The 16,305-nt window shown below is 38.2% G+C and overlaps 3 protein-coding genes across 10 annotated transcripts; 2 read left to right on the top strand and 1 right to left on the bottom strand.

Annotated features, from left to right (window-relative positions):
• Positions 1-2,252: 2,252 nt before the first annotated feature.
• Positions 2,253-6,737, top strand: LOC103965467 (OVARIAN TUMOR DOMAIN-containing deubiquitinating enzyme 12). Of its 4 annotated transcripts, none has more exons than XM_009378532.3 (12): positions 2,253-2,445; positions 2,625-2,767; positions 3,799-4,222; positions 4,320-4,453; positions 4,730-4,803; positions 4,962-5,016; positions 5,125-5,199; positions 5,319-5,392; positions 5,478-5,526; positions 5,664-5,748; positions 5,902-5,958; positions 6,355-6,737. In XM_009378532.3, exons 3-12 carry the CDS (start codon positions 3,892-3,894, stop codon positions 6,414-6,416), a joined length of 996 nt encoding a protein of 331 aa, XP_009376807.1. In that variant the 5' UTR covers positions 2,253-2,445; positions 2,625-2,767; positions 3,799-3,891; the 3' UTR covers positions 6,417-6,737. The 4 variants fall into 4 exon arrangements, with proteins under 4 accessions (XP_009376807.1, XP_009376806.1, XP_009376808.1 ...); XM_009378531.3 differs by having other exon boundaries at positions 3,788-4,222; XM_009378533.3 differs by lacking the exon at positions 2,625-2,767.
• LOC103965469 (RNA polymerase sigma factor sigF, chloroplastic) lies at positions 6,410-16,304 on the top strand. Of its 5 annotated transcripts, none has more exons than XM_048567659.1 (10): positions 6,410-6,551; positions 6,854-6,963; positions 12,876-13,027; positions 13,347-13,474; positions 13,587-13,793; positions 13,871-14,135; positions 14,234-14,464; positions 14,934-15,074; positions 15,334-15,531; positions 15,675-16,304. In XM_048567659.1, the coding sequence occupies exons 2-10, from the start codon at positions 6,909-6,911 to the stop codon at positions 15,963-15,965; spliced, it is 1,668 nt and encodes a 555-aa protein (XP_048423616.1). In that variant the 5' UTR covers positions 6,410-6,551; positions 6,854-6,908; the 3' UTR covers positions 15,966-16,304. The 5 variants fall into 5 exon arrangements, with proteins under 5 accessions (XP_048423616.1, XP_048423615.1, XP_048423614.1 ...); XM_048567658.1 differs by having other exon boundaries at positions 6,854-6,999; XM_048567657.1 differs by lacking the exons at positions 6,410-6,551; positions 6,854-6,963 and adding an exon at positions 11,624-11,877.
• On the bottom strand, positions 7,764-9,301 carry LOC103965468 (transcription factor TCP11). Its single transcript, XM_009378535.3, is given in 2 exon segments — positions 7,764-8,638; positions 8,641-9,301. Coding segments are annotated over 2 exon segments (666 nt in total). The 5' UTR covers positions 8,753-9,301; the 3' UTR covers positions 7,764-8,084.
• Position 16,305: the final 1 nt, after the last annotated feature.

Raw genomic sequence — 16,305 nt, 5'->3', positions numbered from 1 at the left:
ATAATATTAACGTTTCATTATTTAGTATCGTCGTTTAGTGTTATATATATATATATTTTATAATTTTAAGTGAGAGATTAGAAGTTTGATTTTTATAAAAATTGAGTTTAATATCGAATTGTTGTGATTTGTCTATGCTGCAGCTTAACCCAAATCAGTAAATTCATAAAGTAAATAGGCATATTAGTTGATTTGTCTCCCGAACTTGTATAGAGTTGTCAATTTTTCCGTCTGAACTTAAATTTTGGTTGATTACCCCTCTAAACTTTTATAATTAGTCAATTTTCTCCTTAAACTTCAATTTTAGCCGATTACCCCCTGAATTTTTATAAATAACCACTTTCCCTAATGCTAGATTTTAAAAGTTTTCATACAATTTTCCATCCATTTTGATTATGTGGACAAACACGTGACAATTGTATTGGGGCAAAAAGAATGAAAAATTAGATGGATGAAATTGGATTAAAAAAAAAAAAATCTAACGTGGGGGAATTGACTATTTATAAAATCTTAAGGGGTAATCGGCTAAAATTAAGATTCAGAAAAAAAAAAAAAATTGAAAGCTCTGTACAAAGTTAAGGCGTAAACCGACAAATACCTCATGTAAATATATTGTTATTTAAAAGGAAATGGAGAACTTAACTTACAAGTGTGTGACACATCCCCACGAGTGGACCTTTCACCCGTTAATTGAACCTCAAACTTTCTGCCAAATAAAATACCTCTTTTAATAGAAGCCTCATATGAGACATTTTCAGCTTTCAAACGGAAAAATCCTCTCCGAATCCATTCATTCTAATCCTATGAATCCACCAATCCAAGCTATTGAAATTTGATTCAATGACTAAAATTATTATAACTTTTAAAGTGAGCCTCTGTTTGTAGCCGTTAGATCAAATTAAAAAAAATCCAGATTGGTGAATCCCTAGAATTAGGAGGAAAGGATTCAGAGAGGATCCGCCATTTCAGATGACATCAGCCAAATTGGTAGCAAATCTCTTCATTCACAGCCGTTCGATCCCCCAAACCTTAGTTCAAACCAATCTCTACCTTCCACCGGTTATAATTTTGTAAGAGTGTACCAGATAACAGTGGGTCAAGATTTTTTTTTTTTTGTTAGGTAAATTATATTATAAGTTTTAACAGTTTATAATTCTGATTACGTTGTAATACAATATAATGATATTTCTTTTCTTTGTGAGTGAGAGGTCTTAAGTTTGACTCTCGCCAAGACGAATTTAAATCATATTATTGTTAGTTCATTGTAAGGCTAAGTCCACCCTCTCTCCGTTTATAATTTTGGTGTATACCGTACTTCGGACATAGTAGAAAAATCGATAACTAATTTACCAATTGTTATAATTCCATTACATTCGCTTAATGTTATCAATTTTTTTATTTTTATTTTATTTATTATTATTATTTTTTAAATAGGATTAGCTTTTACACATCCAAGTCTCCGCGTCCACACGTACCTCTCACTTGCCTCTCAGGTAGAATGAAATTTTGATGAAATTATATAGCTTGGATAGATTATTAAGCTGCAAAAGTAAATTACGAAGTAAGATTACAATAGTGGTGGATTGCTTTGATATTCGGATTTCTTTTTCGATTTATTGTGCTTCGAGTTTATATTTTTATTTTATTTTTTAATGTAACTTAAAATAATAATATCGTTTGTATTAAAAAATTATAAAATAAGATTAAACTACTAAAAGGAATAAAATCGAGTTTAATTTTGACAAAATTTAGAGACAAAAGTTTGCAGACTAAGAATCTGCAAGATAAAATTGAATTTGCAAACTACTAGAGAGACTAAATTTAGAGACAAAATTTACAAACTAAGTGATGTGTCACCAATAGAAATGAATACGTTTATCAACGCTTAAGTAACAAAATTTTTAAATCTCATAAAAAATAAAATTTTGAGTCTTAAAGAAAATTATTTTTAAGAAATGTTTAAGAAATGATAAAATTTTTGAATAAGATACCAAACAAGCGATAAAATTTTGTTTACAAATTTATTCTCCCTGATTACCCAAATCATAATGTAGTCAATTAATTGGACGGGAATGCAAATATGGAATAAGATGCCGTTCAAGGAATTACCGAGTAAATGCCCACTACCTAACTCCCTATCAAGTAAATCTCAACCGTCCATTCGGTCCGTACGAGGATAACTTGCTCGAACTTTAGCGTCGCTGGGGTGAAATTGCACCCCTATTTTTTTCCATTTTCTGGTCGATTTTCTCAGTAGTGCTTCGTCGTCATCCAATGCAATACGTATCGTCCTATTAATACACACAGAGTGCATCGCTCCCAACTCTCTCCTCTCTCTCTCTCTCTTTCTCTCTCTATAACTTCCACCCTAAGCTTTCCTCTTGCGAAAACGACAGCTTTCAAGGCTTTTGCTTTTCTTATTGGCCCTGAGCAGGAACTGATTGGGTGAGTTCTTAATCTTTTGATTTTTACAGTTTTAACTCTGTTTGCTTTGTTGGGTTGTTTTATTGATTGATGAAGAAATTTGGGTTTGTTTTTGTTTGGATTATTGTTGAGATTTTACTGCTGATTTAGATGTTATTGCAAAAGCTTAAGCTTTCTGGGTTCTGTTTGATTGCTCGTAGGTTATGGTTTTGATCATGGATATCCATGTAGCAGTTGTGTTGTTTTTCTTTCGGCAAGACGATATTCTAAACTACTTTAATCGATGGGGATTCGAACTTCGGAGTGAATTGATCTAACCCACGTCTGCGTTGCTGCATAGCAGGTGTCTTGTTCAGATTGCAAGTCGTGTTGTTATGGGGTGAATAGTTTGTGTTCAAATTGTGGAAAGAAGATAAATAGATAGAGGTGTAGTCTTCAAATAAAATGGAATCAAATCGATTCATTAAGAAAATTCAGAGATTGAGATTGAGTATGTAGTAATACGAATGTTGTGGAGAGTAATTGCAGTTTGTTTTTAATTAAATTGTTTTGTTTGCACAATTGATTCATTAATTTTGGTATACATGTTATATGAAGTTTTGATATGTTTAAGTAAAGACTAATTTCTTTGGGTTAAAGTTTACTTAATTTCTTGGATTCGTTTTCCCTGAGCATGTAAGGAAAAAGGATTAACCGTTAAGAATTTTTAGCTCTCCGCATTATCGTTGACCCTTTTTCTTATGTGTTTATTGTCCAGGCATCTAGTTTAAAATTGCAAAAGCAGGTGGGCTGGTTTAGGTCGTTATCTTTCTTTGTGATATTTTATTTAGACACGCTGAGAGTGCATAAGCACGCGTTGTTAGGTTAACAGGGTTTTCTGTCAATTTATAATGTTGTAAGGATAATCAAAGTCTGCAGGCGGTCATTCTAGATCAGCAATTATCTTTTTTTCCTGGTTTATTGACGGTGGGTTGAACCCTTTCTGATATCATTACAATTTTAATATAAGTTAACAATAAACTTACTTGACCTTAGTGAAGTCTTAAATTATGATTACTTGGGGCAGACATCATTTTCGCAAATGTGCTTATTCTAATCTGTTCTATGTTTAGATGTATAATCAATTGTAGGTCTACTATATATTTCGCCAGTGTCCTGTAAAAAAGTCAACTGCTTTATTATATTAAGGGTTTACATTAAAAACCCTTAGCTTTCCCTTGCAATCGGGAGCACTATACTTTATTTAAAATTATTTCATACTGTGATTTAGTTTCGATTTGTGCAGCTGAAATTCGCATGCAAATTATAGTTATGGTTAAAGCATGTCAAAGCTTTGAAGGTTTTTTTTTAATATTATTTATAGCTTTTTGGCAGATATTGCTCAAATTCCTGATCTTCTGAGGGATTCCATCATTGCTCCTGGAAGCAGATTGAGCATTCTAATTCCACATATGCATTTTTAAGGAGATGACTTCCCATGAGTACGATCCAGATATTGTTCAGTGGGGTATTCGTCTTTTTGGTGGGGAGCCAGTTTATAGTTCTTCATACTACTGTGGTGACATGATACAACGCAATGCCAATGATATCTACCATGAAGAGTATATCAGAAGTCATTATGATACAGAATCAAACAATGTAGAAAATGATGAGATCATTGCACATACTCTTCAAGAAGAATTTTCGCGACTGTCTGTAACAGAAGCCTCTGAATACTCCCATGCAGGAGAAGCGCAATCACAAGCTTCATTTCTTGCAAATGAGTGGCACGGTCAATCTACAAGAGATTATTACTTAGGTATCTGGAAAATTGCTGCTTGCACCTTCTTTTTATACATGTTAAATTAACCTATATCATTAAATTATCTTGATATGCATTTTTGTGCACCATGCAGACCATGGTTATGGCCAGGAAGAAGCTGATACTGTGGCGCCTTCCAGCTCATGTTCTAGCCCTGATGATCATTTGGAGCTAACTTATGGATGTGCACATGATGGTGAAGTAGGCTGGGGCTGGAATCCTGTTCCTGTAAGTTTATGTCGTTCAAAGTTCCTTTCTGTCTTTGTTCAGTGTTTTCACCATGTTGTAACTTCAAATGTTTCATCATGTTTTTGTTAGTAAACAGTTTATTGGAGTTGTCACATTGTACAACAAAAATTAGGTAATAGTAGAGTTGGGAACGTAGATTGGAAATTAAAGTCCACAGTTTTCACATTCTTGACTAGTGTATTTGGATTTGGATTGCTACACATGGCATGATGTGCAAATGTCAGGTATTAACTTTGTTCCCTTTATATGGTCTAGCACATTCCTAGAATCAATGGAGAAATTCCTTCAATTGATGAAGCGACTTCAGATCATCAAAGGCTAGTTGACAGGTACGTTCTGCCCCTTTCCTTTCTAGGAGTGAAGTAGCATCAGTATGTAATTCAATAATTTGCCTAACTAGCAGAATCCATTTTTATGTGTTTTCTTTGACTTATGGTCTGATATTGGATTTGGGTTCATAAAAGTATTTCTTGCCTTTTTCATGTAGGCTTCAATTATATGGCTTCGTCGAACACAAGGTGGCAGGAGATGGCAACTGCCAGGTTAGTCCTTTCGTAGCTATGTCCGTTTCTGTTGTTTAGGACTGGATATTGATATTAGAATACTTCAAATTAGACGTGTTAATCTCATGCTTTGCTTTATTTTTGCAGTTCCATGCTTTATCAGACCAGTTGTATCAATCACCTGACAACCACAAGTATGTGAGAAAGCAAGTTGTAAATCAGGTTTGCTCTCCTGGAAATACCTATTTGTTATACCGAACTTTATCGCCCTTAAGTTTTGTGTATTATCAACTATCTTCCATTGATTCTGGTTTATCCTTCTGATGGTTTACTGTTATCAGCTTAAGTCTCATCCGGAGATATACGAGGGATATGTTCCCATGGCTTATGATGACTATTTGGAGAAGATGTCCAAGTATGACTTGAACTCATAATTTTTCTTGTTTTCCTGTCAACTGATTTTTGCCTTAACTAATACCTATCAATCTTAATGAAACCAGGGATGGTGAGTGGGGTGACCATGTCTCATTACAGGCGGCTGCTGATTCGGTACGAAAGATCTTTTACAATGAAGTGTGCACATATGGATTTTTCCAACTTTTGAACAGTAATTGATATGGTAACTGATACTTGTGTACTAAAAAAAGAAAAAAAAAACTGATACTTGTGTGAATAATTTGTTGCAGTACGAAGTGAAAATATTTGTCTTGACGTCGTTTAAGGATAACTGTTGCATAGAGATTCTTCCTAATATTCAAACTTCAAAACAAGGTAAGCTTGTTGATCTCTTAGTTTTCGTTGTGGGCATAGATAATGGGAATTTTTAAGTATTTAATTATATGTATGCTGAAATTTCTAGATTCCACATGTTACTGTCCTTTTGTCCTCCATTAAGCTTTACAGACGCTATTATGTCTTGTGCAGTTATTTATTTGAGTTTCTGGGCGGAGGTGCATTACAACTCAATTTTTCCTCAAGGAGGTAACCTTTTTTATTTTCCTTTATGCACCTTTGTAGAGTACAAAGTAGATTGTAGTAAAATGAAACCTGGCCTCTGGATAATTTGTTCAGCTGAACTCAACCATTTCAAGCAATAATATTGTATAATTACCTAACAGTCTTTGAATGATCTTTGAATGATCATTAACTTAGTCTCTTTTTCTTTTCGGATCTGTGTGTATAATACCAACTGTGAGACGGGGAGTGAGAAGTCATGACACACCACCATAATATCTCGTTATTTGATCTGAAAACTTTCAAAGTTGATTTTTCAAAGAGACTCTTTAGTTGGCCGACGTTAGTGCCTGCCGAGATGCCTTGGGTTTTACATCTCTGTCTAAAATTAATGGATGACTTACGGTCTTGGTTTTATTTCAGGCACACCCTCATATGAGAACAGAAGAAAGAAAAAATGGCGGATATTTGGGAATAAGCATTAGGAATGTTTGGATGGCATTAGGCACATTTCTCCCTCGCTACTGCTTTTGTTTAAATCATGCAGATCCCTGGTTCAGAACCTCACATGTTCATATTTTTGCTCTTCCAATGTCCTGTCCAGGCTGGATTATCTCATCGTAAGAGCGAGTTTCTTTTTTCAGTTTCTTTCCTTTTATAAATTTACTATTATTATGGTTGCTTGCATGTGTGATTTTTGTAGTCGCATGCTGGTACCGTACAGTATTTTCGAACATACCAGTTGCAATACAATAATGAATCCCTTTATACATTGTCAGAAAACAGATTTAAATTAGTGTGTTGAATCTTTGTGAGTCTTTGTGAGAATCTGCTTATTCATAATCTTATCTTCTTACAACTGTTCAGCCTCTTAGTTTCTCTGTTTGAACGTGGATTTAATGCGACATATGTATTTGTCCAGTTCCTACCAGCAGTTTTATCCATGTCGTTGTGCAAGCGCGTATATTTGAGCGGATATGACAAATATGCAGACGGTGGGTTCCAATTTCCAACTGAATTGGAAAATCTCTGGTGAGTATCTGCGTCAACACGACAAATATGCAACCGGTGAGTTTCCAACTGAATTGGAAAGCTCGGCCATTGTTTACATCATTTGTTTCATGGGTAATCATTTACTTGCATCTTGCGCATTGGTGAATATACGATTGGATGCAGGGTGCTAAAGTTTTTGCTTGGTCATTGAACTTACTCATTTGAGTAGAGAGAGAGAGAGAGAGTGGTGCAGATTATTAGTTAGAAACAGAGCTCAAAAGATACATGTTCAATTTGCTTCTGGTTTCAGAGGCAGTCGGGCAACAATTCAGGTTTCGTAGTCAAGTATTTATACATTTCCGTGAGTAATAGCAGCAGCAGAAGAAGAATAGGGACCATAGGTTGTCTGTTTTTTGCTTCGACGGCCGTCAAATGCTTCACGTTTCATCGTTGAAATGATTGATCGAAGGACGGGTGATTACAATTTCTTTAGAGTAATAGGGTCCAGAATAGAACTTCGATAGTGATATCCAAACTTGAGGTTGAAGATGACAGCAGGATCGTTGCTTTGTCAAAGTCATCGATTTTCTTTGTTACCTTGGATTGGAGGGAATCGCACTCAGTCTATCCTCTTGTCCTCCCTCTCCGTTTTATTGGACTAAATTTATAAGAATAAATCGATTAAGTTGGACATTGGTGGGTGGGTCCATGGTTCCCTCTCCTCCTCTCATTCAATATATGTGCACTATTTCTCTAATAGATAGAGATGAGATGGAACTCACGCACGCTGACGGTTGATACGAATAGATGGTAAGTGTAGCAGTACTCAATGTTAAATGTTTAATCCAAATGACATCCTCATTTTATTCCATTTTAGTTGAACATATACAACTTAAATTTCCACCCTCATCACTACTTAATTACTAATTTACCACACAACCATTGATGAACTACAACGTAATTAAATCTAAACCACAAAAACCACTAACACAACTCCCCCTCTACACCAAAACACACCCCCCATCCCCATGTTGACTAAACTGTCTCCCCCCACCACCTCCGTTACACATGGCTGCTACCGCCCCCCACTGTTTCCTGCACCCTCTGCTTTTGATATACACACCCACCGCACCTACTCAGCACACCCACATTGTCCTTGTCTACTCATCATCCCCAATTCCAACTCCCACAACCTCCTCCTCCGCCTGCCCCTCCTCCACCTCACTCTCCCCCGTCTGCAGCAGCAGCGACGTGAACGGCATGTGCCGGTATCCCGCATTATAGTCCACCCCCATCGGCTGGCACAAGTCCAGCTGCAGCTGCATCGCCTGATGAGCCTGGGCCGCCGCCGGGTACAAGAACTGTCCGGAGCTTCTGAGCGACTTGAGCGGCTGAACCCGGCAAGTGACGGACGGCATTTGTGACGACACGGACGGGGAGGTGGTCGAGATCGGCTCCGCCGGGAGTGTGCCGGAGCCGGTGGCAGCGATGATGGAGGGCTCGGCGTGGCGGAGGAGCCACTCGATGGTCTCGCCGTCGGAGCGGTGTCCGAGCTCCCGGGTCAGCTGGAAGATGCGGGCGGCGCACATGGCCGGCATCCGGACGCGGCGGCCCCGTCCATTGACTTTTGTATGGCGGTCCCTAGTGTTCCGCCGGCTGACCTGTTTCTGGGGCTTGGGCTGCGCCTGGAGTTGGAGGTCGGATAGTTGGGAGGCTGGAGCGACGGCGCCGTTTGGATGGTGGCGGAAGTAAGAACGGCGGTGGGCAAGACGGTTGGCTTTCGGTCTTCGAGTTTGTGGAGTGGCTGGAGGGCCATCTCGGAGGCCATGGCGGTGGCGATGGTGGTTTTAGGGTTTGGAGTAGAGAGTGTTAAATTAGGGTTTTGAGAACTTGATGGGATTCGATTGACCCCACACAAGGAGTGGGGGTCCCCTTTATATTGTGGGTGGGGAGAAATTTGAGATACGTGGGGAAAGGGAAAGCGAGGGTGGGTCCCAGCCCTTATTTTCCGCAGGACTGTGTCAGAGGAGGTATGAGTTGCATGCTATCTTTTCAGAAAAGGGCAAACACGCGCTGGGCAGCGTTCAATAACTAGTCTTTTTCCCCGCTTTTCAAATTCCAAATTTTTTTGGGTAAAGTACAAAAGACTATCTTAAGTATTGGTGTTACGACATTTTCATAAATCATCTTATGATAATGTCATACCTTATTTTACAAATTTGTGCCAATATTATACCTTCCGTTAACCTGCCGTTAATTTATCAGTTAAATGCTGACGTGACTTGATTTAAGGTCCACTTTCTATTAAAAAATTATTAAAAACTAAAAAAAATCATTTAATATTTTTTAAATATTAAAATAATAAAGAAAAGTTAAAAAAAAAAAAAAAAAAAACAAAACCAAACCTTTCGTCCCTTTCCCCCTCCTTCCCTCTCCCCCCCCCCCCAATCTACCTACTACAACCTAGAAAACAGAAGAAGAAGAAGAAGAAGAAAAAAAAAAAAACAAAACCTTTCTTCTTCTTCAGGGGTTGGGGGTTGATGGGTTTTCAATTTTTTTTTTTTTTTTTTGGTTGAAGATTATGCAGGGGTTGTCGCACAAATCCCTGGATTCACGGCACTCCGTCGATTCCTGCGTGTTCCAGCTCCATGGCTAGAGACCTTTCCAGCTGCAGCAGCAGACCTTCACGCCCACCTCGAAAACCCTAGACTTCGCCGATTGCAAATCCAATGGCCTCCTCATCCACACTAAATGCCCCTGCCTCTCTAACAGGAATACTTCTTTTTCTATCGATGCCATCGACATGTCCCGGCTTACCTTGGTCAATGACGACAGGATGATCTCCGGCGGACACCATATTAGGAACGGGAGCTTCCAGTTCATCATGAAGAAGCGGCGACGTTGTGGGTCGAGGTCGGTTTCCGGGAGGAGTAGTGAGCGGAGTGGGACCCGGAGGTGCTGCTCGGTTAGGGCTTAGGTGGCGTATGGGACGTGTTCGGATTTTCCGGTGGCTGTGAGTAAGGACTCGAGTAGGGAGTTGTTTGGGAATGGGGATGCGAATTAGGCGATGAAAGGTTTTGATTTTTGTTTTTTAAATTTTCTTTATTATTTTAATATTTAAAAATATTAAATGATTTTTTTTAGTTTTTTTAATAGAAAGTGAGGTCTGGGTCAAGCCACGTCAGAATTTTACTGACAAATTAACGGCAGGCGAACGGAAGGTATAACATTGGTACAAATTCGTAAGATGAGGTATGACATTGTCAATTTTAAAAGATGAGGTATGGAAGTATCGTGACACCAATAGTTAAGGTAGTTTTTTGTACTTTACCCAATTTTCTTTTTATTTCTTTGCTAAACTTTTCAAATTCCAATTTAATTTATCCCCCACATTTCAAGTGCCAATTTAATTTTATTTCTTTTTTGTAATTTTTGGTTGATATTAGAAAATGGAATGCTTTTTCATTGGGAAGTGTAATTGACATTTCAAAAATTTCATTCTGCTCCTTACAAGTGTATTTTTCTTTCCAAATATAGCAAGTTTAGTGTGTAAAATGAGATTTTTGGAATGCCAATAACAATTCATTTTTCATTAAGTTTGGAACACGATACAACACGTCATATATATTTTTTTAGGAAAACTAATGAAAAGGGCTTGAAAACTTTGAATTTTAATGATAAGGACAAAATAAAGGGTAAAGTGAATAGTACCAAGATTGACTTTTTAGTGTAAAAATATGGTTTTTCGTTAAAGTGAACAGTACCATGAGCTTTTCGTTACAACTCTTTATTTTTTTTAAATATTGCTCTAATTGTATAATAACATGATGTATATACTCGTCAGGCACGCTAAAAACGAGTCTCCAATGCAAGGGGCCAGGGCCCACTTTTGTGTCGTGTCAAGCGCTTAGAGCCACCGTTTCATGATTTTGCTTTCTCCTCTACTTTTGTCACTTGTTTGGCGCCACTTTGACCATTGTCGGATTTTAAGATAAAATGTCGGAAATGCCCCCTTGGATCTTAATCCCCTCAGCGGTCACGTTGGTCGCAAAATGGTGTTTTCCACCTCCTCTTGCGCTCTAATTAGCGAATTTTGGTTCACTTGGATCAATTTTAAATTTCACTCTATTAAACTCGGGCTTGGCTGAAATGGGCTTTACTATTGTCATACCCAATAAGGATTCCATGACGTGGAGTGTGCGTAAAATCTCCCGATCGAATAAGGATTTGGGTGCAAGTGGTTCTTTACCATGGTGATAGAGAGAATAGTTGCTTTTGCACCACAGCGTAAATTCGAATCCTATTAGCTTTCTAATCTAACATCTAATTTAATAAAATCTATATTTTATCCACTTTAATATAAAAGCTAACACATCGCACGCTCTAAGAAAGGTGGTAACGCGCAACACCTAAAAAGGGTGGTGTAGCAAATTCCGACTCAGATAAAATATCGACCAAATAAAGAAAAAAATAAAGGGCAAATTTGGGCTGAGGTCCGTCAAACATTCTGGGTCAAGCCCTAAATGATTTAAAATTGAACAAGGCCTTATGTTGAGTAGAGGTAAAATAAAGCCCAACCTGATCCATTTGCAAAAAAATCGAGAAGATAATTTTGAGGTGTGAAATAGTCTGAGAGATGAAAGAGCTGAGCTTCTCCTGCAACATTATCTGCAGACACACACACACACACACACACACACACAAAACCAATGCAAGCTCGAAGAAGCTACGCGCACATAGACGTAGCTGCACTCCAGCAACCCAGAAGAATACACACCATCTTCACCTGAATGTGCCACTACCCAGGAGTATAATTTTAACTATTTTTTGTTGTTCCAATTTCAATGGAGGTTGGGAGGCATTTTCTCTCTTCTTCCTCGGCCTTTCCTTCCACAACCCACCTCAGGCATCCTCTTCCTTCTTCTCCTTCTTCTTCTTCTTCCTCCACCTCAGGTAAAAAAGTTCGTAACTTTCGTGTTTCTTACACGTGAATTTATCTGTTTGCTTTCTGGGAATTTACTGGGAAATTGGGTATGCTTATAGTTCTTGGAATTCAGCAACTGGGACATAATTATGAGTTGGGAAGTATTGGTTTTTGTGTTAAAGCCTGAAACGGCAATTGGGTATGTTGAGATTGTGTGTTTTGGATATTTGGTTGTTTTGTTTGATTTTAGTCCTTTCAACTTGAAAAATATTGATGCCACAGCTACATTTGGAAGTAGAGGATGTTTTTGGACTTTTTTTTGTTGGAGCATTTCTGGGAAAGATTATTTTTGCTCTCTTGCATGCATAGGTGTGTTGAATTGTGCTCTGAGGCTTTGATTTCGAAAAGTGTGAACAGATGTGTGTTTTTCCTGGATGTTTTTATAGGAGAATAGGTTCTAGAATCAGAGATTAGATGATAATGTCTTGAGATGATAGGGCCCGTTTGATGACCATTTCGTTTTTGGGTTTTAGTTTTAGTTTTAGTTTTTTGTGCTAGACGGATAGAGGGAAAGTATACGAGAGAAATGAGGAATGTAGAAGGATGAATGGAGGAGGGAGGAGGGAGAAATGGAGGAGATTATATGAAAACGAAAACTTGAATGCGAAAAAAGAAAACTTCAAAATTGTTCTCAGTTTTTTTTTTAGTTTTCATTTTGTGTGTCAATCCATACACGTTTGTTCCACCATGCTTCCTTTACCCTTCTTCATGCCCCCTTTCTATCAATACTTTTTCTCCATCTATAACACAAAAATGAAAACTAAGGTGTAAAAATGAAACGATTATTAAACGGGCCTTAAGTTACTTAAATTAGTCTTTAGACAATCTGCTACTACAAGAGCTACTGAAGAGGTGCAGATTGTTCTAATAGTGATTATCTAAAAGGATATTTGAGTAAGGAATATTTTAGCCCCATTTTGTGCATTGTTGGTTAACATCAGGCTTGTCTGGCACTCGTATTTTGCAGTGTTGATGCTTCACGAGCAAGCAACTGCTGCAGTTCCTTCTGTGCCGATTACATTTGTAGCTCGACACTTTCCAACTTCGGTTCTTCTACAAGAGCAGCGCGATGAGTTCAAGCCTCTATTGCATGCGCTGAAAGAAGAGAAAACATCTCAGGTTAGACTTCTGCTGTAAATATGAAATGCACGTTACTTAGATCAGACATTTGCTTTAGAATTATACTGCATCTTACTTGTGTAATCCTCAATGGTGGAAAACTTCTTAAACTGTCTGTTTTCCGTTGTTTGAAATTATGCTTATTGATGATACTACCTTTCTTGCTAAAATATAATTCAAGTTTATGTGAGGATTCATGCTTACACATTTACCATTTGTAGGCATACTTGGGATTACTTCTTAGAAACTGGACTCATATTCTATCTCTGTCTCGTGGGAAACTCCTAATTAATTACCGTTTCCTGTGTTCATAAAAAAGGCTACGTTAGATAGGATGCAGATAGAGACTAAGGCCTCTCTCAATGAAGATTTAGACATTGATGGTTTCTACCAGTTGGTGAAGGACTCTGAGCACCAATTGCGTAACTGCTCTGGTCTTTTGGATGTGTAAGATGAATAAAACTCCGCTTTTTTTTTCTTTCCCTTTTACTTGCGTCATTTTTTCTTAGGTGATTGCATTTTACAACCAGATTGCATCCTTGTTGTCTCTACTTTGCAGATTTTCATCTTTACAAACAGGGGTAAAGTTGTCCGCACCTTTAACTGTGGAGCCTATTACCACTGCTTCCAGTAAGCATATGGACATCAAGCCCTCTGACGCAGTTGCGCTGGCTAAGAAAGCTTTGTCAGCCTCAAAAGAAGCAGTCTCATTTGCTGATGGCTCCAGATCAATGGGAGATGATTTTGATGACTCCCTTTCTATAGGGTCAGTTTCGTATTACTTGTTTGATTTTTATTACCATATCAATTTGCTTTGCGACTGAAGCCAAAAGTTTTGTGTAGTTTGGACAACTGGCTGGTTGAGGATGAGAAAACTGTAAGGTCAACCCGACTTCTAGAGAGACGGCGAAAGCGACTTAAGAAAAAGAGGGTCTCTAAATCAAAAGTTCTAATTCATGAGACTAACAGTCCTCCAAGTTCAGATGTGCGGAGAAAGATAAACGAAGGATTTAATCAAAATGATCCCCTGCGGTTGTTCTTGTGGGGTCCTGAAACAAAACAACTTTTGACTGCCGAGGAAGAGGCTGAACTGATTGCCCGAGTTCAGGTGTGTATCTAAAGTCATTTCCGTCTGCGAAGTTCTAATATTGGAATTACTGTTTTTGAGGGGTCTTATCTGCATTGACGTGACGAATTGTGTAACAGGATTTATTTAAGTTAGAAGAAGTGAAGAATAGACTTCAATCACAGTTTGGTCGTGAACCAACTTTGGTTGAATGGGCCGAAGCTGTTGGAATTAGTTGTCAGATCTTGAAATCACAGCTTCGCTCTGGTACCAACAGCCGTGAAAAGCTGATTTATGCTAACTTACGTATGGTGGTTCACATTGCTAAACAATATCAAGGGCGAGGCCTTGGCCTTCAGGACTTAATGCAGGTAACTTCATTGGAACATGTTTTCTTACTGAATGACCTGTCCTCTATGCAAAACTTTTTTGTTTTTGCTTGAATGCAGTAAAAGCATCGTCTTATATCATCAAATTGCATTGGCAAGTCCTACATGCCAGATTTAAATTTTAAATTTGTGCATCTGTAGTCTGTACAAAACAACTATTGTACATGTTGGTATCCTTTACGATCATCCGAATGAATGTCAGCAATTTCCAGTATGACAAATACTAAGCGGATGCTCTATCTGATTGCTGACAACATAGGAAAGGCTATGAAAACTTGTATCATTTGTTTGGTTTGGTTGGTACTGGAGATTATACTATTAATTATTTTCACAAACTTATTGAACCAAAAAGAGCAGTATTAAGATTCTTACATAAGGGCCTAATGCAATTGTTGCATAGATTTTGAAGTACAACTAATGAAGGCTCTATTTTTCTGCAATACTTTTGTAGGAGGGAAGTATGGGCCTTATGAAGAGTGTTGAGAAGTTTAAACCTCAAGCTGGTTGCCGATTTGCTACTTATGCATACTGGTGGATAAGGCAAACAGTTAGGAAGGCCATATTTCAACATTCCAGAACCATCCGCTTGCCGGTAATGAAACCGTGTCTCCAATCTCTACTTTTCAACGAGATTGTTCTTCAAAGTATACTTTATGTCAATTGCTACCCTGTTCGGAAAATTTCTGAAACGGGATTTTGGAATAAAAGGAAAATGTTTGAATTGATTAAATGCTGATAAAGAAAAGTTTTGTTGCCATCAAAATCTGTACCCAAAAGTTAACTATTTCATAGCATGTCCAAACAAAATGAACTTTACTGAGCATGACAGATAACCGATAATTTATTCACAGGAAAATGTGTACACCCTCTTGGGCAAAGTATTAGAGGCAAAGAAATCATGTATTCAGGAAGGAAATCACAATCCAAACAAAGAAGAACTAGCGAGACGGGTTGGAATTACAGTTGAAAAGTTGCAGAAGTTGCTATATTCTACAAGAATGCCACTTTCAATGCAACAACCTGTCTGGGCAGACCAAGACAGCACTTTCCAGTAAAGATTCTCGTTTTCTCGATTTGCTTCTCAAATTTGTCTCAATGATATTGCTGTAGGCAAGTCAAATTTTGAATATGATGCAATTTGTTGGGCTTCCTCCAATGGTTTAAGAACCAGATATCTTTTCTTGCATAATTGCAGGAGATAACTGCTGACACTGGGACTGAGATCCCACATGTGAGTGTAGAAAAGCAGCTTATGAGGCAACATGTGCGCCACCTTCTAGGCATCCTCAACTTAAGAGAGAGACAGATAATCAGGCTAAGATTTGGCATTGAAGATGGCAAGCAGAGATCACTTTCAGAGATTGGCAACATGTTTGGGTTGTCCAAGGAGCGGGTGCGGCAGCTGGAGAGCCGAGCATTCTTGAAGCTCAAGCAATCCCTTGGTAGCCAAGGCCTCGGGGCTTATGGTCCCTTACTTGTTTAGAAATGCAGCACCTGGCTATGGTATCTACTCCGCTGGTTCAGATTCCTGATATTTTTAAGGAAATCTGGAGTTCAGCTGTTGAGGTCCAGGCTTTTGGAGGTGAATGTACAGCAAGCTGTGGCTTGGAATATGAAGAACGTCCGAATGAACAACTTAGGCTCGAGGATCAAAACCTTGCGCTAGCATGGGCTAGGTTTCAATGCTTCAAAGTTGTAATATTGACTCTCGGTTTTCTTCTGGAGAAGAGGTGAAACTCTTTACTGTAACTTAATTGTATATTTCTCACATCTTTTATTGAAAAGCTAGCACTCCTCATTGAGGGGTGGCTGTTATTTTTCAT

This window comes from the organism of the source record quoted next, unplaced genomic scaffold (genome assembly GCF_019419815.1).
Source record: "Pyrus x bretschneideri cultivar Hongxiangsu unplaced genomic scaffold, Pyrus_bretschneideri_v1 Contig45, whole genome shotgun sequence".
NCBI lineage: Eukaryota > Viridiplantae > Streptophyta > Magnoliopsida > Rosales > Rosaceae > Pyrus > Pyrus x bretschneideri.
This window is presented reverse-complemented; position numbering and strand designations above follow the sequence as displayed.

Coding starts and splice junctions, on each gene's coding strand:
- LOC103965467 (XM_009378533.3), top strand. CDS start 3,892: ATGACTTCCCATGAGTACGATCCAGATATTGTTCAGTGGGGTATTCGT. Junction 5,393..5,477: donor TATTTGGAGAAGATGTCCAA/GTATGACTTGAA, acceptor TAATGAAACCAG/GGATGGTGAGTGGGGTGACC. Junction 5,527..5,663: donor TACAGGCGGCTGCTGATTCG/GTACGAAAGATC, acceptor AATTTGTTGCAG/TACGAAGTGAAAATATTTGT.
- LOC103965469 (XM_048567657.1), top strand. CDS start 11,769: ATGGAGGTTGGGAGGCATTTTCTCTCTTCTTCCTCGGCCTTTCCTTCC. Junction 14,136..14,233: donor AACTGATTGCCCGAGTTCAG/GTGTGTATCTAA, acceptor ATTGTGTAACAG/GATTTATTTAAGTTAGAAGA. Junction 14,465..14,933: donor GCCTTCAGGACTTAATGCAG/GTAACTTCATTG, acceptor ATACTTTTGTAG/GAGGGAAGTATGGGCCTTAT.